This window comes from Lycorma delicatula, chromosome 13 (assembly GCF_047948215.1).
Source record: "Lycorma delicatula isolate Av1 chromosome 13, ASM4794821v1, whole genome shotgun sequence".
In the NCBI taxonomy this organism is placed as follows: Eukaryota; Metazoa; Arthropoda; class Insecta; order Hemiptera; family Fulgoridae; genus Lycorma; species Lycorma delicatula.
The window spans coordinates 2,262,687-2,286,256 of NC_134467.1; the positions used below are offsets into that span (position 1 = coordinate 2,262,687).

General features: G+C 31.9%; 1 protein-coding gene across 1 annotated transcript in view; it reads left to right on the forward strand.

Annotated features, from left to right (window-relative positions):
* Positions 1–383: 383 nt before the first annotated feature.
* Epac (Exchange protein directly activated by cAMP) overlaps positions 384–23,570 on the forward strand; it is a 75,622-nt gene continuing 52,435 nt past the window's right edge. Inside the window, exons 1-4 of the mRNA XM_075381661.1 lie at positions 384–399; positions 16,591–16,865; positions 18,132–18,366; positions 22,320–22,503. Of these exons, the coding sequence (XP_075237776.1) occupies positions 384–399; positions 16,591–16,865; positions 18,132–18,366; positions 22,320–22,503 (710 nt within the window). The remainder of the gene's footprint in view (positions 400–16,590; positions 16,866–18,131; positions 18,367–22,319; positions 22,504–23,570) is intronic.

The following is a 23,570-nucleotide window of genomic DNA, read 5'->3' on the forward strand; positions in this document are numbered from 1 at the left end:
AAGGTTTTATTTATAGCATTATTTATTATTACTATTATTATTATTATCACACAATTTCACAGGTTTTATATTTGCCGGTAACATTCCCTAAACTCAGAGTAATTTATACCAACGAGATTAGGCTTGCTATTGTTGACTAAGTGCCTTCGGGCAACATGACAGGCGTCAATTATCACGATCCTTTGCATTAGCGCGCGGGTCTTCCACTGGATCTTCGGTTTTTCAAGACTGTTGTGCAAAGTAGACGGTATTATTCCGTCCGCAGATATAATTATCGGGATTATATAAACTTTTTTTGATTCCAAATTTCTTTAATTTCAAAAGCAAGATCTGTATATTTCTGCAGCTTCTCATTGCGTTTAGTATTGATGTTGTTACTTGGGATGGCACGTCTATTAGGTAAGTTACTTTTTCCATTTTATCAACTACTTCTGTATCTGGCTTATTACAGTCGATGGGTTTTGCCGTTACAATTCCCTGGTTCCAGAAACTTTTTGCGTTGTTCTCCAAATAGGAGGCTGGCTTATTAGTATAATAGTGCCCTTTTTGAAACTCTAACTTTTATCTACTGCAGAGTTTTATGTGTACAATTTTTGCCACGTTATTGTGCCTCCTGGTGTACTCCGTCGGAGCTAGAATCGGACAACCAGTGATTATACGGTCTATTGTTTCACTTTGTTGCATACATAACCTACATTTGTTGTTGATATTTTCCTTAAGAATAAATCTCTTAAGATTTCTTGTTGCTACTGATCCTGCATGCTACATATAAACCCCTCCGTCTCGGAATGTAACTTTCCTTGCACAAGCCAATTATTTGAAGCTGCTTTGTCGGCTCCTTCCTGGTCTAGACGATAGGATAATAATAATAATAATATTATTATTATTATTATAGTAGTGAGATTTGAACTGCGGTAATCATTCCGGTGACCGTAAGAAAGTCACAGTTAAAATTGCGTAATGATTGGTTCAGAAGTTTTCATGGTTATCGGGTGCAAACGAAAAAGATGTTTCTTTGTATAGCAGTGAGATATATAATCGTTAGTTAACGTGTACGTATTTTAAATAATTAACATGAACTTTTAATTTTATAATTAATTGTATGCTGCTCTAATCAGTTTTACCAAGGTTTCCTTGATCCATCTTGGCAAACGTTAAGGGTAGCTTCTTTTTTACCGGCAGAGGGAATTTGAATTCGGAGAGAGTGAATTAGGTTTAATGAGAATTAAATTCGATTCTTGATGCGATCTGTATGATGTATTATTAATCACCGATAAGAATTGTTTTTTTTTTTACTCATAATACGTATGAAACAAATAAAAGCCTGACTTTTTGTCGATTAGTAAATTATCATTACGATTCATTCCACGCTCACCTAGCCTCGTTAAATTTCGATGATTTGCAGAGACATTATACAAAATTTTGGGTTCAGCGGTAGGAATTTTTTTTTCTTCATATTTTTCAATTTCAGTTATGCTAGGTGTGTTGAAACCACCGACTTGTGAGAAAAGTAAAATTGTTTTTCGATTATGCAATCGAACAAAATACGCTTTGAAAAAATTACTTTATTTAATAACAGTTATGTTTCATTCGATAACGATTTTATTGTTATTTCGTTACGCGTTTATGTCGAAAATGGAAATTAGCCTTTTTACTATTGAAATTCTTTGACTCTTTACTCTAGCAAAACTTAAAGCTTGTTGAAACACTCGCAAATCTCTCCACCGATGAAAATTTGTTTTCCTTGAATATCTTTCCGAATACGAGCAACGTAAAAACTTTACTTGGTCATCGGATACTGTTTCTTTATTAATAAATGTAAAACATCTTAAAACATTTTTTATAAATTATATTACTTATAAATTAAGGAAAAAATAAATTCATAGCTTATATTAGATTTTCATAAATTTATAACGACGGACCGAGTCCGAGTATATCAAAATGTAGATTTCACGTCAGTATCTTATATTATTTAATAGATTTTTCATTTTTATGCAAAAGATCTTATTTTTGCTATTAACTTCATCATATACTCGTATTTTCTACTTCATAAACATTAAATTATTATTGTTATTATTGTCTTCTTTTTTTTTCACCGACAAATATTTTTCCAGAAATAATTTTAATTTACTTTAAAAAAATAATTATTGAATCATAAAAATGTGATTTTCTCAGCTGAAATTTTATTGTGCATTTACTATTTTCCTGAATTTTTTTATTGCTCTACCTATCAATTTTTTTTTGAATTTAACTCAACTGCTCTACCTGAATTTTATTTTTCTATTACCGAATAGGAAATACTTAACCAACAAAAAAAAATTATATATATATATATTTTCACAACAAAATACAAAAAACATTTCTGCTAAAAAGAAAAAAACAGCTATTATAAATAATCAAAATATTCCATGCCAGATTTTTATTAAGGAAAACATGAAGATGATATTTTTAAAATGAAAAGATATATTAAAAAAAAATTGTAATAATAGTAATAATGATAACAATAATAAATGCTATCATGTAATCATATTTAGACTCGTATGTTTGTGTTAGGTAGCTTTCATTCAGAAGGTTCTACGTTCAAATTCCGATCAGATTTGGAATTTTTAATTCCCTACGAAGCTTAAAAAACGAAGAAAATGTAACTTTACAATCGGGTTTCATACTGTAGTTAATTTACAAATATAAAAATTAAACGGTTGTAGGCGATCTGTTACAAGACGCAAATCGCTCTAGAAAATGGTAATCCATTTTCAAGAATAATAGCCATAATTAGGACTGGTTTCATTATATATATCTTAAGGGAAGACACTCACCTTGTGACCGATTCCGGTCGCCACACCTCCTCCTTCGTCCCTAGCCCTGATGGGCTTTACCGGAAGTCTTTTTATCGTCCATCAGATACCGATTACATATCTCGGTCATCAGCTCTACCGTGATGCCACCGATTGAAACGCCTCGTTAAATATTTTCATCGCTGTGTTTTAACTCAGCATTGGCCTTCTCTGTGGGCTTCTTTGGACATCTTTGCTCTTCTGTTTTACTTCGTTGCCCTCAAACTGTTTAACCGAGTCCGCGGAAGCGCGATCCACGCGTCTAGCTCTAATACAGAATAATAATAATTAATTATTCGTGAAAGAAAAAAGCTAGAATGTAGTGACAAAAACTTTAAATAAATCTGAGTCTGATAATATCAAAGGTCTTATTCTCATACCTCGTAAAATTGTTGATAGTCGCAACAGTGAAAATTTTATTCTACCACTGCTTCCGAATAGACTGCTTAATTAAATAAATTATCAAAGTAACAATTACACCAGTCATTCCAATGAGATCCGACTGATTTTAAATTAATTGAACTAAACCACCTGTCTGGTCCGCTTTCGGGACCGAGGTCATGCCTTCACCCTCCCGTGCCTCGGCTCCGTAACATTGACATAACACATCGGGTTCCCTAACATAAATTTAATTGCCTTACCTACAGGTCTGAGTCTGTTTTCGGAAGCGAGGTCAGTGCCTTCAGCCTTCTGTACACAGTTTTAACACAGTAAAAAAAAATACTGTACTTAATTCGAACGTATAAACTAACCGGGTCTCGATGCCAAAACGCCTATCTTGGCAAAGTGAGCGCCCAAGAGGGCCCTTAACCACCCGGTTGCTACTCTCTATTAGAACAACAAACCCCTTCAGCCGCCTTCTGCAGGGCCAAACACCTAAGGAATTATATTCTACTCCTTTTGGGTTTTGCTTGCAAATCAGATTTCACTTGCAAATCAATCAGAATCAATTCTTGTAAGATTTCTAATTATTTTAGTACGTTCAGCTTCATACTTTGGACAGACATGCATGACACGGTGTACATTGTCAACGACTCTGCATTCCGTAATAGACCTGAGCCAGTCGAGCAACACCTAGCCTATTTATCCCTAAAAGAACCGTGTTCAGAAAGAAACTGTATAATATGCCGCTTGGGAAAACCCATCTAACAACTTGTAAGCCTTTTATATCCAAGAAAATACCGTGCGTGTAACGGGCATCAGACGATTCATTCCCCCTGATCTGCCACAAATGGAATCCTTAGTCCTCTATTTCTCGCTCGCGCCAGAAAGCGAGTCGGCTTATCTTTTTGTCATCGTAACGTAATCGACGATCGGTGGAAAGGATATCAATAGGCTTATCATTTGTAATAACAAGGACTGCCGCGCGAGAGGCAGTTCAATTGCCAACAATCACTGACAATAATAGGAGACGCTGGGCTCTCAACAAAATATTCCTATAACACTTATACCTCATTCGATGATCCCAGACAGGTGCAGGATACAACATTTTAGCCTCAAAAACTCCTCACGCATGGTTGTAAAATTTCCATTATATACATCCTGACCCCATAGGGGAAGACACTCGCCTTCTGAGGATCCCGTTTGACACACTACCTCCTCCGTTCCTAGCCCTGATGGGCATTACCAGATATCATCTTCTAGACCCTCAACATCTGATTAGACATTTCGGTCATCAATATGGCCTCTTATCAGGATGCCACAGATTCAAATGCCTCGAAAGACATTTCCATCGGTGTTGAAACCCATCGCCTAACAAAATATATTTTTCAAACTCACCTAAACCGATTCAAAAAACCGATAGAGAATAAAAATTTACAAATTGAGCTGTAACAAAATATTAATCTCATACCCTCAAGAATTGTTCGCGACATCGCAATTTTGACCTACCTTATTAAAGCATCCAAAATTATCTATAAATCAACCCGCGAACATACCGTACAACTACTGGGCACAATTCTGGCCTAGTCTGGCGGAAAATCACCCAAATAGACTGGGCGGTCCCTAGCCGCCCAGTCTACCGTTGTACACTAAACACCCTCTGCAATCCTTTCGAGCGCCAAAACCTTAAAAATCTTTCAACAATGAGCCACTCATTTCTAACTTTTTAGTTAGCCGGAGATCCAGACTCGAACCGATACCCTCAAGCTCCCTGACCACCTCTACACGCCTAAATCCATATTTTGTGCAGACGTACAATACATAATATGCATCATCCGATACTAAACAACAGGACACTGACCCGAGTCAGTCGAGCCAAATTGAGCCAGCTTGTTCCGAAATGCGCCATGCCTAGAAAGGAACCGAGTCACATGCCGGTTCAAGGAGATCCATGCGGCGACTCCCAACGCCCTTACGTCTGGAAACAGACCGAGCGTGTACCGTCCGTTATTATGTACACAGATTTCATTAAAATATCTCAATCCGTTCGTAAGTCATATCTTTTCTGAAAACATGCAAAATTGTAAATAAAGAGATAACAAACCGAGATAGGTTATTTGTTCACAACAATATTTTTTTTATTTATTTTAATGTTCCGAATTAAATTCTTAAGTTTGACCAACACCTTTGGGGACACTCTATACCCCAAGCCTTTGCACGGTACTCGCGGTATTCAATACAAATATAAACATGTTTGCGTTATATCAACATATAAACATTTACTTTTTTATCTTTTCAAAATTTCTTTATCGAATATTTATTTTTATTTTTGGAGTGAAGCTAACGTTACGTAGATTTTGATATAGCACACCGTAAGGTGACTCTAATTTTTCTAATTTTGACTGTTCGACACGATGGAAAACTTATTATTATAAAATAAACAAAAGAAATAAAAGAATAAATATGCAAACAACACTAACCTAAATAAATATTTATTAATTATATAATTGAAATAGATTAATTTTAAATGTAAACATAGAGATACAAATCGAATTTTAATTGTAAATCACCAAAGAGGTTATTATTTATACCGTTCTGTGTATTAAATACGAAATCCGATTTGAAATAATTAATTCGATATTATTTATACGAATAGGAATTACTAACCGATTCCGGTTACAAAAATCATTTTAATATGTATAAATGTATAAGCTTCTACGCTGAAAATAATTCTCCTGTCGATTGTAATTATGTGTGTTTGTATTCATAAAATCTCTTATTCGATTACCGTTTCTAATTTCCTACTGTAATGTGTAATCAATTAGCGACGAGATAAAGCCCCGTATGCATAGTATGAAGGTAAATATTTAATTAATTAATCTAGTAATAAATACGCGAGTTATCACACACGCGTAGGTGTTTTGTTACGACTAATGCAGTTCTAATATCTTCTTTCTTTTTTTTTTGTTGTAAAATCAGATAATTTTGATGTATTTATACGTCCCTTTAGGTTCTATAGTATTTTTTGAATTTCAAATTTATTAGATCCCCTAATCATCTACTTTATTTGTTGAATACTTAATGACACACCCTATAATTTTAATTAAGTGCGAGGTTATTCCTTAAGAAAACTGAACTTGTTTACGGTTAAATCTTTAACTTTTATAAGAAAAATAATCTTTTTTTTTTTGTTGAAGTTTTAGGAGCATCGACTACTACGGTCATTAGCCCCTTTCACAACAAAAAAGAAAAAGAAAAAAGATTCTATATCCTTCCGGTACGAAAACTCTAGCGACATAGTCAAAATACAAAATGTATTTTCCTTTCCCCAAAAACAAAAACTCAGGTGATAAAGTGAACGACTGGTCAAAATAAAAAAGCATCTAAAAAAGACTTGTCGATGGTTAATGAAAACCCCATAAAAACACAACATAACAAGGATGTAAAGGCCCTTGTCATTTTAAAAATATTTCTAGCCATTTCTTACGAAATTTAGTCAAAAACTCTCAAAACAAAACTTGTCAGTAATCTAGATTGATATACGCATCAATAAAATCTATTAAACGAAAACATGAGAAAGATATAAAGAGCCCTTGCCATTTAACATTACACGAAAAACACTTATATTCAATCTCAAATATCTATAGTAATTAAACATTAAAATTATATTTATTTCTAAAAATCTCAATTAAGATATTTGATCTTACTCTTTTAACTTTTATCGCCTAGGTTTTCCTTTAGGCCATCCTTTCTTATTACTCTTTACCATTTTCCTGAAGGCCTCGATGTCGAATTCTGCTGTGTCTGATACATCCGACATCGATCCCTCAGTTCCTCCGGTCCAGGTCCTGACGTGAAATTTGCTGTTACAGTCGTAGCAATGTAAATATAGTTAAGGAACGAGTAAAATTTGAATGGTTTATTTTAATAATCCATTCAAATTTTAAGATAGCTTTAGCTATCTTAAAATGTATATTGAAATTACAGAATCGAAAACAATAGTTAAAATATCTGTAAATAGAAATAACAATACTATTTCATTTTATATCGGTAGCTGATATGGTAAACACACGCACACACACACATCTGTATCTGTATTTTAATGTAGTAACTATTTTTTTAATTTAATTTCCACTAGACGTTCTGATGAAGCAAAGATCTCTACAAAAGTACTGAATGTTAGAGAAAAAAATACAATAAGAAAAAAATTGATATTTTTACGAATAATTATAAATTATAAAGATATCAGATTGAAAAGTAAAACGGTTTTATTTTTATTTTTTTCAAGAATACCCCGAATTAAGATTACTTCAATACAACCGAGGCTGATGTTCTAAATTTAAAACGACTTGAATTTTAGCACATTCTTTCTCTCAGGTGGGTTTTAATCTTTTAGGTCGGTCTCTCTTTTTACTTGTACAAAGTAAAGGAAGCATTGTGATCCCGAAAAATGTCGGTTTCAGATTTCAACGGAAATATCCATTTTGACCATCCCTGAATCCATTTTGACCAGTTTCGGCGTGATGTCTGTACGTACATAATGCATCTCGCATAACTCAAAAACGATTAGCCGTTAATCCGAACCATCCGTTAAACATCAATTAATAGCCGTTAAACGATAAATCCAAAACAATTTGGATTTTGGAATTTTTCTTAACTGCAATATTAAGCCCTCATTGAGAGCTTTTCAACGGCATATCTTATTACGATAAATAATTATTCGATAATAATAAATATGAAAAAATATCAGAAGTTATTGAAGAAATAAAATTTTATTTACTTTTTCTTTAAAAAAATTATACGTGTAATTTAATAGGCATACAAGGAAGTCATGTGGTCTCCGCATCAGATTTTTTCCTTTTTTCTTAAAGATGTAAAATTGGGATTAAACGGTAAGATAGGAGTATATAAATCTTTACGTCGAATTATGTCGGATCGATCAGCTCCATTTTAAACCTAATCTAATAGTATTATACTGTAGCCGTAAAAGAGGGGTTTTGGGAAAAAACCTCCGCTCTATAAATTTATTTCTTATGTCAAAACAACTGGCAAAATGTAGGAGACAAAAAAAAATACATTAATTACTGTATTCTTTCGAATATAAGCCAAACCTTTATTTATTACTTTTTTTTACTTATAATAAAAAAAAAATCGTTATTACTTATTAAAACCGCACCTTCAAATAAAAATGTATAAAATAGAATAACGATATTTTTTTTTTAACGACGCCTTTCCATTGCACTTTGTAGACATCCCTTATTCCCGTGTTCCGACGACAAAGAAGGAAACAGAAGTACAATAGAAAATCTCAAATGAAACCTTAGTTTACCTACCCTCCGAAGTAAGAAAAGTTAGAAGAAAATACTAAAAAAAAAATGAAGACAATGCAAAAATTTAAAGTCACTTTGAATATTCAAAACGAATAAAATTTGATACAAAATAAATAAATTGAAACAAGCACTTTTCTGGATTTACATCAAGAAAATGCTACAAATATGTATGACTAATGCATTGAAACGCCCATAATAATTTCTGTTTTAGCGCTAAGCTGGTCATCATTATTAAATAGTTTTATGCTTACGTATATTACGTATTTCCCCCCTAATTTCTACTTTAAAATTTATTCAATTAGTGAACAATAAACAACTCTTACCGTGACCCGAGATGATGATGATACGTATAACTTGGAAATGAAATGAAGTCTAATATAGATTCAGGCCGACCGTTCCTGAGACGTGTGGTTAATTGAACCCCGACCGGCAAAATACACCGGTATCCGCAATCTAGTTTAGAATCCGTATAAAAATGACTAACTTTTACTAGGATTTGAACCTCAGTACCTTCGACTTGGAAAATCAGCTGTTAAACAACTGATCTGCGACAAGTTAACCGCTAAACCGGCCCGTTGGGCGTATCATGTACTTATAAAGCGCCTTGTTCTGACCGAGTGATTCATCAAAACCCCCGGCAAAAGCTAATGAAGATCAGTCGTTGAAAATTTATACGCGTGTTCTTCTTACGGTGTAAGTGCACGCTAAGAAACGATTTTTTGAAATTCCAAGTTTAAAGGGTTAAAATGGATTTTGATTTTTTTAAACCCGGCTATTATTTTTAATTTTTCGGTAACAAATGAAGATATCGACCAGATTTTTGGTGCGTGTAATTTTCATGTAAATATGTGGCGAATTATTTAGTAGTTCTTTTTTACGTTCTGCATAATTTTATTCTACATCGACCGGAATAAAAGATTTATTTTACGGATTATTTTATTATACAGAATCATAAATACTTTATTATTTGTCGGCCTCCTTGGTGCGAGCGACAGTTTCTCGGCCTTTCATCCGGAAGTCCCGGGTTTGAATCCCGGTCAGATTTGACATTTTCACACGCTACAAAATTGTCATTTCATCACATCCTCTGAAGCAATACCTAATGGTGGTCCCGGAGTCTAAAAAAGTACTTTACGAGATGTGTTTTGCGTTATTTAATTATTAACATTTATATTTTTTCTATTTTACCTTACGTTCACCGTTTACATCGTTGTGGTTTCTTTTAATGTAAAATTATAAAAAAAAGGTTTGTTAACTTTTACTTTAATTTACTTTATCTTTTTACTTATTTTTTTTTATTCTGCTTTCTATGTTATCGATTAATATTGTACTATGAAGTATGAGGGATGAGGAAGAAAAGTAAACAGTCATATCTTCTGATTGCGTGGTGCGTAATGGGAATGTATACTGTGTGTGTGTATATATATACACACACATCCCCAAAGTTTTCCCCGCACTGATGAATCATACTTTCCCCCTTAGTAAAATTAAAATATACCATTCTGTTTTCATCACTTAGATTACTCATAGCTTTATTTTGTACTGCTTTTCCTTCAGTCTGTTTAATCGTCGATACACACACAGTATGTGACTTTTTTCATAAAAATTCAAATCTTTAAGATAGCCTACCCTCACCGTTCCGTGCGTATGTCGAAAACTGTTACAACGTTTGTCGTTATTTTTTGTAAAGTACAGTGATTTTAATATTAGGGTTGTTTTTGGAGAGTGGAAGATTCATAAATAATAACGTATTTAAAATGTTCGGTAAGTAATTTTTATTTGTTTTTCATTCATCGATGAGAATATCCGTGTCCTTGTAATGATATCCGTCTGTAAAGATATCGGTTTAAAGATCGATTTGAATAATTCTTTTACAGAAAATTTACTGAATTTTGAGGATTTTTTAAGATAAAATTTTATTCAGATAATTTTATTTTTTGTTAAGCTATAAAGAAGCAACGAAACTTGTCATCTTTCTCGTATTAATATTTTCAATCTCCAATGAAATCACATTCTGAAAAAAAAATTTATATCTACCCTATTTCAGCAAATGTTAAATTTAGAAAGGAAACCAAATTTTATTTTGTTTTTTCATTTATCAAATCTCGGGATGAAATAAATTCAATAACAACAAAACATTCAAAAAACATTTTTTTTTTTATAGTGATCCGTAATATTTTTCTTTTCTTTTCATTTACTTGTTTAAAGGCCGTTGGCCATATTAAAGGAACTGATTCGGGACATCAAAATAAACAAACAAATTCACATGTACAAATGCTTTGTCTCGCTTCATTTTTTCTCTCCTACATTTTGTATTTTTTTTTCAATAAAAATTAATATCTTAAGAACGGAATGAAATGTTTAAATGAAATTTGATGAACGGTTACCCGACAATATCTTTTACAAAACAAATAAGATTGAACATTTTAACTTTCAAAATACCAAAATGACGATATAATTTATAATTGCTAATATAATTTGTTAAACGATTAATAACACCGTAAATATTAGTTTTATCTAATTATATTTTACCAAATAAAAATATTAGGCCTTATATAAACAAACGTCATTTGTTTAAATTCACCGATAAACAGTTGAGATATGGCTGAAATTGTTAAAATGATAGCAAAAATTAAGCGATCTTAACAATTTTGTGCCTTTCTATTATTACTATTAACAGAAATTACGATTAATTATTTTTAATTCAAACAGTTAAGGAAGTGAAAACAGCACAAAATTATCAGAACGCATAATTTTGTCGATTCACTTTCAGCCATATCTCAGCTTTTGATCAACCGATTTTAAAAAAATGAGGTCTAATTTTGTTCATAAACAAAGACTTGACGTTTAATATAATAAAATATAATTCGATAAAACTAATATTAAGCTAATAATGATTTAAATGGCGGCCATTTTGAAATTTGTAAACTTATTTTGGAAAAGATGCTCTCGTGTACACGTTCAGTAAATTTTAATTTAGTATCTCAATCCGTACATAAGATGTAACTTTTTATTGAAAAAACAAAAACGGCGGAATGAAGTAAAATGAAGCGAGATAGCGTTTGCCCGTACGAATGTTTTTGTTTATTTTGATGTTCTGAACCGGTCACTGAAGTTTGGCCAATCTCTGTATTTATATATGAAACGTATAACTTTTCAGTTATATTTAATTTGAAATTATATATATATTTAATTTAAGTTACAATTGAAAATCAATTTTTTATTCTCATTTTATCTATGATTTTAAATAAAACTTAAATAAAGGTCGCTATTTGAGTTAGTCTTTATTATAATATTTATACGGTGTAATCCGTGAACGGTAAAACCTGATTTTCACTAAATATTACAGAATAATTTAAACGAAATAATCGTTGAATAATATTACAACAATTTACTCCACTGATGTTTTAATTATATATAGATAAAATCTTTGTTTTATTTTTTATTTTTTAAATTCCTTTCGGCACACCTGAAGGCGGAGGTAGATTTCAATTTCACCGGTGCTAAATAGGTGATAAAAAGATTTCCGCCATAAGGTTAAGAAAAACATCAAATTTATTCAATTCGACAACGGTTGCATGTGAAAAGAAGTTTCACATGTTTAGCGTACGACAAGCCCCATCTTCTTACAATTCCAGCAATATTTTGGTCATCCCTTGCCGTAAGGGTTGGTAATATCAAAAATTGTTTCAGACAAAAGTTTTAGGTAATTTTTAGAGATTAACGACCACTTTAAACCGTGCCTATTATGGGAGGTATGATTTTTTTTTTGTCCTCGAAACGCAATTTTTTCCATCCCCTTGGCCAACGGTAGATGATATCATAAAACTTTACTTAAATAAGTTTTAGGCCCTTATCAAAAGAATAGTAGAAACTTTCAACGAATTCGATATTTCACTTAATAAGAAAGTTATACTGATGTATAACTTTTACATCTAACATCTATGTATAACTTTTACGTTTTTTCGTAAAAGCCCCTCCGCCCCACCATTTCCGTCCCTATGGTCCGAGGTCCGATTTTGGCCGTTAACGAACTCGACCGAGATTTTGGGACGGTTATTTTTAACGGACAATTTGATAGTGATTGGCGCGTAATTACGCCAGTTATCGTGTTCACAAGAAAGTGAAATATATATATAAACTTTTGAGCTGATGGTGGTTTTAGGGGTTTGGGGGATGTGAAATGCGAAGATATGTCGAAATTTTCCGGAAGTCATGGGAATCGTGGTACCCATTACAACAGGTAGCTTTCTTAAGAAATCTACCTAAAATTAAATCTCCTCCCGTCTTATTGAAACTATTTTTAAATTTAAATTTTCGGGGATGTATTTTTTTATGAAAGGCTTCGAAGAAAGAAAAAAGTTTCAAAAAGTTTTTCTTTAAAATTACCTTTTTTCAACCGGGGACTGGTTCTCATCCTGTTTTTGGTAAACCTGTGTGATTTTTTCTTGCAGTTCACTAGTCGACCGCTCATGTAGAATTTTAAAAAACCTTTTCCTTAAAAACCTTTCTATTTAAAACTTCAAGCGGATCATTATAAATTGAACCCGGTAACAATGATAAACAGGCGCTGATAAAACAATATACGTATGAATAAGGCAGCTGCAATCTATGTAATGCAGCTGGATACAAAATTCATGAAACCACACACACACACTGGCACACATGTTTTCCTTTATTCCTCTATCTCTCTTAGACAGTTATTGAATCAATTATTCTCTCTCATTCATACTCTATCTCTTCTCTCTCTCACTCCCCTCTCCCATTGTTCCATAAATTTTATATTACTATTCGTTGAATAATTTTGTATTTTTCAAGATACCAAATACTCAAAAGAAGATTGCGAAAAAAACATTTCTTTTCAGAAAGTATTTTTGAATTTTCATTCGATTTTACGCAAATCTTTTACTTAAATTTTACCCGGCGTATAAAACTACAAAAATAAAATTTCGACCGTGTAACGATTAAGTTCTAGTTTTTAAAATTTATGAGTGTTATAACGGAATAATCATTATTCTGTTTCCCCTTTTTATACTTTTCGTGATTAAATTCAATCGTAACTAGTATTTTTTTTATTTTATTCTTTTCATTATTATTATTATCTGGGAAGTGTTGTAAAATATACCTTATATTAGTTGTATTCAAAATTCAAAAAAAAAAAACCCATTTACGAAGTTTGTTTCAATTTTTATTATTTATTTATATATATAATATATAAATAAAGAAAATATATATATCAGAATATCTGCATGTATGTTTGTTTGTTTATCTAGCGATTTAAATGATTATTTTAGGTTCGTTTTCATTAAATTTTTATTAGGGGAAAATTCGTTCGCAAAACTTCATTAGAGAGCGCTGAAGCTCATGTCATATTTTACAGCAATAGTTTGATTTTCATTTTTTCATTTCCTGTAAATGTTTATTGTTTATTTATTTTTTTAATAAAAGGATTAGGAAAAGAGAGATCGATTATTTTTATTAAATATTAGGTACGTTTTCTTTTTCTATTACTTAATGTTAATTTTGCATTATTATAATAAAATGTCTTTGAAATTCTATTAACGAGAATAAATTATCATCGTATTATTATTTTCCGTTCTTTTATCCTGATATTCCTTCATTCGAAGGATTTTTTTTTTGTATTTTAGTCTCCCTCGAGCTTAAGCAAAATTATTCCATTAAGATAGAATTCTTAAAAAGTGTCGTTAGAGATAAATTAATAATTTTTCTTTTAACGATATCTTGTTTGACGATAACATTACCCTTTTAATATTTAATTTTTATCCGAGATTAAGTTTAATTTTTATAAAATTAACTTTTAAAATTTATATTTAATTATCTTACGTAAAGTTACGTTAAATAAAATTTGTTATAATATAAAAGAAATAAATATAAAATGAATTATGTGTTTTTTATTAGATAGTTTCACAAAAACAGAAAGCTATACCTTATAAATATAAAGACATCAATAAAATGATGCCGATCTCCGTAGCGGAGCGTTAGCGTTTCGGCCTTTTATCCGGAGGTCCCAGGTTCGAATCCCGGATAGGTCTGGTATTTTTCACATTCTACAAAATTCATTCATCATCTAATAAGTGTAAGAGGGCGTAAGCCTGTTGTTACTATACAAATAAATAAGCATACAGGCTTGTATTCATAGTGTCCCAGGAAGTCTTGGCCGAACTTACGGGGTCGATTCGGGACACCATAATCAACAAAAAAGGTTCACGCGGGCCGATGCCCCATCTGTGCTATCCACCCCGTATTTTCACTTTGTCTGCCGTTTTTATCGACGACGTCATCTACGAAATAATTAACTTTGAAAAATCCAAAACGGCAGCTATTCCCCCTTTTTTAACTTCGTTTAAAATTTGATTCCGTCAATTTTTCTGAAGAGAATTCTTTTTTGCCGTTTTCATAGAATACACATCGACCGGTCTAGACAAATTAAACAAAATACAGGCCGACGCATCAGGGAAATAGTTACGTAAAATCTTCAGTTAATTTCTATAATATTTTTTGGACCCAAGCGGTCTTGAAACGTCGAAATTTGAAAAAACCTTGTACCAAAAATTTTGACCGATCGTTGTACGTTCCCTTTATAGCAACGCTGCAGCAGCAGCATCAACTATAAAGCTACAGCCGGTAAAGTAAAAATATTCAAAATAAATAAAGAGTTTGTGTCATTTAAAAACCAGTCTTAGTAGTAATAGAAAATGAAAATTCATTCCACCTGAATGTAAAAAATTACTGTATTGTGATTAATAGCGCCTTTAATTAGCATGTAATAAGAGGAAGAGTTTCTTTAACGAAAAGCATAACGACTGAAAATAGTCGCAACATAAAGGAAGTTAAGAAATGTTGGTTTCATCGAGATAATTAATTGTTTAGATAAATAACCGGCGTATATAAAAGGAATGCACATAGAAGATAAAATACGGGGAAACTAATCGTTATCAAAATAAAACAAAAGGATGTATAACTTCTTTTCATACAATGACAAATTCATACGAAATAATGGACGATCGAAATCATATACGCCTCCTCGGAAAGTAAATCTGTGAAAACGTTAATATTATGTAATTTTACCATAAACAGGATTTAACCGTAAGATAAATTACGTGACGAGTTTTCTTTTTGACAAAACATAAGGTGTATTCACTGTCATCAATACAGTGAAGCGTTGCATGTCTGATCGATGGTCGATTTCGGATTCACCTCTATAAAACTTGTATATGTTGTTGTAAATGTAACCGTGCACCTAAACAAAAATCTGGATCTCAGACGATAAAGTGCGATTTAAATTTGTTCTTTAATATCGTCAGCAGCGTGACTAACGGCTGAGTTTCGTGTTTTATCGTCGGCAACATTTCATTTCCTCGACCGTAGAAGCTTTTTTCTATTTCTTTTTCGGTGTGTAAAATTAGTTTTATCGCTTGAAGCTCGTATTTTTTCTTTACGTGTTCCTTTAAGAATACTTAAAGGAATTGTTTCGACAAAGGTATATAGTCTTCGATCGACGTCCGTATCGTAATGTCGTACGGAACTTGATCGGCAAAAATCTGCCAAAAAAAAGTCTGAGTCCGGAACGTCATCTATCTGAGAGAAATAATCGGGCGGTATTTCCGATCGCATCGCTCAAAATTCAAAATAATATATGGAAAAATCGGCACAACGTGCAGAAATGTCAAGGATTAGTACAGCCAGAGCAACGACTAAACATTTAAAACTACACCCTTAGCAAAAACTTCACCGCATCGATTATACGCGATGCTGATTCTCCCAGACGTATTGAATATTACCGGTGGATTTTGTATTTTATAACAGAAAAAGGAGAGAAAATTTCGGATGTAATTTTTTCAGATGAAATGCGGTTTCATTTACGGGACGATGTTAATAGTCGGGTGAGGTCTGTGAGTAAACTTTATGAGATATCGGAACGAACATTAAATGACGAATGGAGTTTGGCTTGCTATATCGCGTAGGCGGATACTTCATTCTTGTTAATAATAATATGTTTATAATTTTTTTTTACTCTGTTTTAGGGCTGGGGACGGTCATAACAACAACTACAACAACAACGGGTGGAAGTACCACAACAAAATGCCATCCAGCCGCACCTGCATCTCCACCGACCAACAAGTGCCAATCCCCTCCCTCACCACCTAACAGTAATAAAAGCGGAGTAGGAGGAGGAGGGGGAGGAGGACAATCTCCCCCGCCACCACTCATCTCTAACAACACCGGTGGCGGTAGCGGTGGCAGCGGTAAAAGGACACAAAGTCCTGATATACCAAATCCTGCCGACCCGATTACCGAGGTAATTATAATTTATTACTGATGTTTAATTCCCCTGCTTAATCTAAGCGTTGTGGGTAATATATCGTTTACTACAGAAAAGAATATACGCCTTTAAAGTCGTAAAGTGCAGTCTTACACCGTGTTTTTACTCAGACGTCTTAAAGTCTCCGAGCTTTTCTTACGACTGCGATATGTACGAAGCATCTGAGTGCTTTGTACCGATTTATTTTCTCTGAGAGTAATAACGTTCACTGTACAGCCAGTTCCTGCGTTAAACCGAATGAATTGTCGCTAGTAGGGCTAAACATCAACTGCGATTTGGTGGGATCGATGGATTGAAATGCAACGATACAGAATGTATTTTTGTTCGGCCAAGAAGGCGGCCGAAAACCTCTTCATTCATTACTATCTCTATTAAGGCTTGCAAAAGACGTTTTTTATTACTGAAGATACCCGCCGTATTTGAGAGCGACTCCTAAAATTACTGCGTTTAGCATCCAAATATTACTATTTAAGGTAGATTTTATTTTTAGACGGGTTCATCTCGTAGTAGTACTATGAAAGTAACCGATCGGTATAAATACGTTGGAAAAATAGAAATAATATTTGGGAAAGAAGTAGCTGTGTCCGATTATATTCAAACCACAGAGCAAAACTCTACGTTCGCCATCGGTTTTCTACGATAGAACGGTGTCAGGAAATATACCGGATACCCGTAAGAGTAATGTTGTTCACTCTACAGTCCTTCTGTTGAAAGAGTGAAGATGTTATTTAATCGGATGAATTGTTTTTAAGCATCAAGATATTTCTATTAGACAATGTGTGACCCGATGAAGTTTACAAGCGGTGTCAGGACGTAAGAAAACTTTAATAATAATCGAACGAATTCGCATTTCTCTCCGGTAGTCTTTCGTATTTTTATATTACGCTTTAATTTAATATAATTTATCCAGAATTTAATACTAGAGTAACATTTTTGAAATTTGCTTATGAAGTGATCCAGTAAATTTTTTATATGTCGTGGCATCTTGACGCGTTGTATTTTCATTAACGTATCGTAAATAATAAAGTGAAATAAAATCCCTCGCCTCTACGTAACGCTCGTCTAGGTCGGTGAAAATCCGACACCCTTTTTTATTGCAGAAAATTACGATAGAAAAATGTCCAATGTTTTTTACGCTATATATATTACCGTTCTTGTTACCTTATAAGTTACATAAATTAACGGGTAACCGTTTAACTTGACCAGTAAATATAATAATTTTTGCATGTATGAATTTTTTAGAGTCCGAGTGTAGCGATGGCAAGAGCAGGATGGGTTTTACGAACGTTACTGTTGAACGACATGTCCGGTGTTTTAAGAGATAGGAAATCGTCCGGAGGTAGAATGATCGTAAGAAGATGCGCCAGCGGCAGCGAATTGATCGATTGGTTATTAAATTTAGCACCTCAGATTGAAAGCAGACAACAGGCGATCGGTATGTGGCAAGCGTTACTCGAAGAAGGAGTCATATCGCACGGTAATGAGTATTTTAATGTGTATTTTAACGTTATCAATTTAATCTGTTTTTTAGTATCTTATCGCTTTTTTTATACTCATTATTTTTCTCTTTGTTACAGTTTTCTTTTGTCCTTCCTTATAATTTCATAACTTTTTTCTTCCTTCCTCGGTTCAGGCCAAACCAGATTCGGCAGGATTACTGTACACCTTTCATAAAATACGGATCGCTCGCTAATTCTCATATATAGAAATAGAAGGAATATATTATCGAGTAATTAATAATAATGAAACGGTATTTATTTGCATTTTTTCAATTTCTACACGTATCACGGATTAATTTTTTGAGATTCACTTTTGTTAATCGTTGTATCAATTCGTTTGAAAAATTTTTGTTTGAAATTATAGCTTTCTTATTTCCAAGAAAACTTAAGGTTTTCCTTAAATAAAATAAGAAATTAGATGCGTACTACAATTTACTTAAACTAAAACTTTAAACGACCCGTAACGCCAAAATTTCAGATAAACTAATTAGAATCGGTTATTAGACTGACCAGAAAAGTTAAAAATTAAGTTGTAATTTGGAATTGTCAAAACGATTGTTAGAAACTGCAGAAAACATTTAATTAGTTGATACTGAGGTGATAGATCACCTGATATGTTTTAAAAAACGGTGCAGTAATCAATAACTCGTGTAACAAACAGATAAACTCAACAAATTCTATGAAAGTATTATCCGAAATATTATACAAGTGATCGATCGGTTTAAATGCGTGTATTCACATGGACTATTATTATAATCGTAATAGTTTAGTAGGAAATAAGCCAATCTGTGAATTTAAACATACATCAGTGTAAATTTAAAAAAAATATATTCTCTGTTCGCTGCAAAGTTTATAAAGGTTTGATAATATTAATCTAAGGAATATTATATAAGGAAAATTATGAATCTTTTGATAAATTTGTACTTAACATTATAAATAATAATCTAGCATTTGAAGTGTAGGGCAAAATAAAAATATTATACGTAACACCTGTTGCAGAGGTTTCAACTATCGGCTGAGGCCTAATATTATACAGCCATTCAGTGGAAACGTTTTGAAATATATAGTCTACTCACAGTTTATTGATTTTGTTAGTAAAAAAAAGAAATGTTTTTTACTGATTTCAATCCAGTTATAGAGAGTTGATTTCAGATAAACATGAAATAATAATACCGATTCTCCTTGATATGACTACAGCATTTGAGGCTATCAAAATGAGATACTATTAGAAAAACTTTACATATGAGAAAAAACAGGTCTGGTATTGAATCTGTTCAGAAGTTATTTTAGATCACTTTTTACCACATATAAAGTTTGATAACTTCTGAAAATTAGATGCACCTCTGAAAATATTAGAAATGAATCAAAGCGCTACAGGAAAGTATCTTGCGCTCACTCCTATTTCTAATCTCTATAATCGAGCACTATAAATTACATTTTTTTCTTGATGATATGTTGTATTTTATTAGTTAACTAATAACCAAGAAATGTTTAATATGAATAATGACCAATGATATGAATAATTTCATTATATTTTCTCAAGGAATAAAACCAATAATGAAACTAAATATTTAGTTATATGGAAAAAGAGATGTAGACAAGAAATAAAAAATTTAACACTGGAAGTGAAAATGAAGCATTAAGTCTTATAAGAAATGGGAATTATTTTAACATTTAAGAATTATTATCGATAATAATCTTATGTTTGAATATATTATAAGTGCATTTACAAAGTTAATAAAAGACTAAAAAAAATTTTTTTTTAAGATTTGCAATGAATTTGAGCCAAAGATAGACTGCTCTTCAAATATACCAGGCATCCTAAATGAAACTATGCACAATGTTTAGAAACATTTTATTTGTTATATTCAAATAGAAGTAATAGAAACAGGAATTATTCTTACTGCGATTAATTTTTATTTACAGAAGATGCTTAATATGACCACCATTTTCCTAAACGTGTTTCAAAATGTTTGAAAATACATGCTTAAGCACCAATGGAGGGATAAAATTGAGTTATTTTATTGTTTAGTTTACCTGGAATATTAGGTTCATTCTTGTAAATAGATGCTTTCATTGCTCCCCATAAATAAAAATCTGTGGACTTAAGATCTGGTGGCCTGATGTACTTTGAAATGAGCCTGTCCTGAAAAATTTCACACAGCAAATTCTACACTCCAACAATTTCTTCCTCAGTTAGTCGGGTGATGAAAAAATAAATGATTTCATTACAGCAATGTTCTAAGTTTACTGTGTTCTGGAAAACTGAACGATTATCTGCTTGCATAATGTAGCGCACCAAATTTCAAGTTTTTCATCATGTAATGGTTGTTAAAAGCTGGAGTGAGGATTACTGTCAGACCACATCTGACTGTTCTCGCTGATGACATAGCCTGATAAAAAAAACATGTTTTTTTTTTTAAATGTTGCATCAAGAATGTCTTCTCCTTACTCATTTATAAAATCAAAAAACCGCTGGTATTATTAAACACATTTAGGAAAATCAGTATTGCATAACCGATGCAGTGAACTTATTGCGTACAGGTGCAGCTTTAAATGTTCAGTCAGTGCTCTGTATGTACTACTCTTCGAGGTTTTTGCTTGTGCTAATTTTCTGATAGATCTTTTTTGGATTTTGAGCTTGCAATTAGAAATATCATCCAAGTTTTCTTCTGTCAGGACAGATCATCTTCTGAAATCAGGCCGGTTTTTGACAGATCCAGTTTTTCAGAACTTATCAATCAAGCTTTACACAGCATCACAATATGCATCATCAGTGTCTGGAAACCTATGATGAAACATTTCCTTTAGATATTCTGTGTATTCACCACCCCAACAAAACCATTCTACCAGAAAAATGTAGCTTCAAATGTTAAAAACCACTGTCGCACACAAAAAATTAAATAAAAACCTCTTTAGTTATGGGGAAAAAATCGTCATCAATGATGAATCAGGTGTGAAAGGAAATCAGCTGTTAGACAATTTAAATAGTATTTTGTCGATTGAGATCCAGATAGTTCTGTTTAGGTATATGGTTACATTTGTGAACCCAATATTATACTACTGTTGTTCATTTCTGGCACTAGTAATATTAATATTATTCAAATCGCCAGTTTGCTGTTAAACATCTACAAAACAGATGTTTAAGAAGAGTAACAAGCACCTTTTGAACACATACTATATAAGTGACATACTTAAACAACTGAATTTTTAAAAATATTACAAGTTTTCATTCTCTATAGTAATCTGATTTTTAGAATTCCTCTTGAGCTATTACCAACATTAATGATTTCAGATTTAATAAACAATCATGAAATATATATATATATACTAAAAATATGATTAATTATCATATCAAGGTAATTAATTAAATTAAAAATTTTAATTTTCTATTTTATAAAGAATCAAATCTGTGTAAAAGTTGCCTAATTCATTAAAGAATATTGATAAATTAAAACTGTCTAAAATAGAGCAGAAGAATTACATGATGAGAATTAGCACATCAATATGGTTTATGATGTGATGGTTAATGATAAAATTGTATTTGCTGAATGAATAGTCATTGTAATTAAATGTAAAGAAAAAAATTTCAAAGAAACCACAACCAAAACCAAATGTTTATGAGAACTTTAGGAAAATTAAATTTTTTGGGATCCCACAGAATCCAGTTTCAAATGTAATTAAAAATATAAAACTATGTTTTATCATACATCCAAGGTCACAACAATAATTTTAAAAAATCAACTACTTCCATATACCATGTAGAATTGACATATTTATTACTTACCTTATTAAAAACTTTCGTAGAAGATTTTCTATTACCAAAAAAAAACTACATTTATATATTGTAGATGAATGTGTATCTTTTAAACCATTTTAAACAATATAAAAATAAATTTGTATAAATTTTTATCTGTTTTTTTTTTTTTAGCGACAATGGATCACCCATTTAAAGATAAATGCCTGTTATATAATTTCTGGCAAGATAGAGAAGGTTCAACATCTGTGCCGACAGCTCAAGATATTGCAGAAGCAGAAGAACACCTTGAAGAAAGTATTTGTGAATTAATACATCGGTCACCTGATGCTTTATTACGAATGATATTAAGAAAACCGTAAGTAATAAGATGTAGGAAGCGTGTGTGTATTTGAATAATATTAAAATATTACATTTTATAGCAAAAAAAAAAATAGGTAATTTGAAGTTAAATTTGTATTTCAAGAATTAGCAAATCAAATTTCATCTATGAATCCAGTGAACATATGAAAGAAATAAAAAAAAATCAGAATTGGACCTTTGAAAATTGCTTAATAAAAACTGAAAATGCGTAAAAAGATATTTTCAGACATGAAAATTTTACAAACAGAATGCAAAATCCAGTTTTACAATTACAAACGCACAAATTGAGACAGAAAATAGAATAAAATGCAAGTCAGATGATAAATGTACTATTTGCATGCATACTATGTACTTCATGTATATTCCTCCTAACCGTTTTAAGGCCGTTTAATAGAAGGAATGAATTTTTGAGAATAATGTTGACCGATAATGGAACCCTCGATCTGCAATTATGACTGAGCTATATGTATACTACAGTCAGGAAAATATGCAAAACCTGGCCACCAGTAAAGTAATGATAATTATGTTTTGAAATGGTAAATTTCTAATTCTCTATGAGTTTTTGGAAGGACAGCTTACATCTTATATCAATAATCAGTATCAATATTATTGAAATCAATTTAAACTTGTGATATTTAAAAAAGATGCATTTTTTAGAAAAAGAATACAACTTTGCGATAAGATTTTTCTGCATTACTGCATGATTTCAACTCAAAACCAGTGAAAAATTAAACTGCTAAGTTCTGTTACGTCCATTTTATAATCCAGATATCATTCCATAAAATTTGTTATATTTGAGCGCTTCACAGATTCATGATTACATGTCAAGTTTTACAGAAAACAAATTGAAAAAAGAACTTGAACAAAATCAATAGAGAAGTTTTCACTGCTGTCATAAGAAGTAGGAGTAAAGTGATGGGAGAAAAATTTGTAATTTTAAATGGGAATCATCCTGATTCCCATAATTAGCTAAATAAACTACATTAAATCGACTATTTATCTTCACTTACTGGATGGGTATACTCATAAATTTATTATTTTATAAAAGTTTAAATCTCTTTT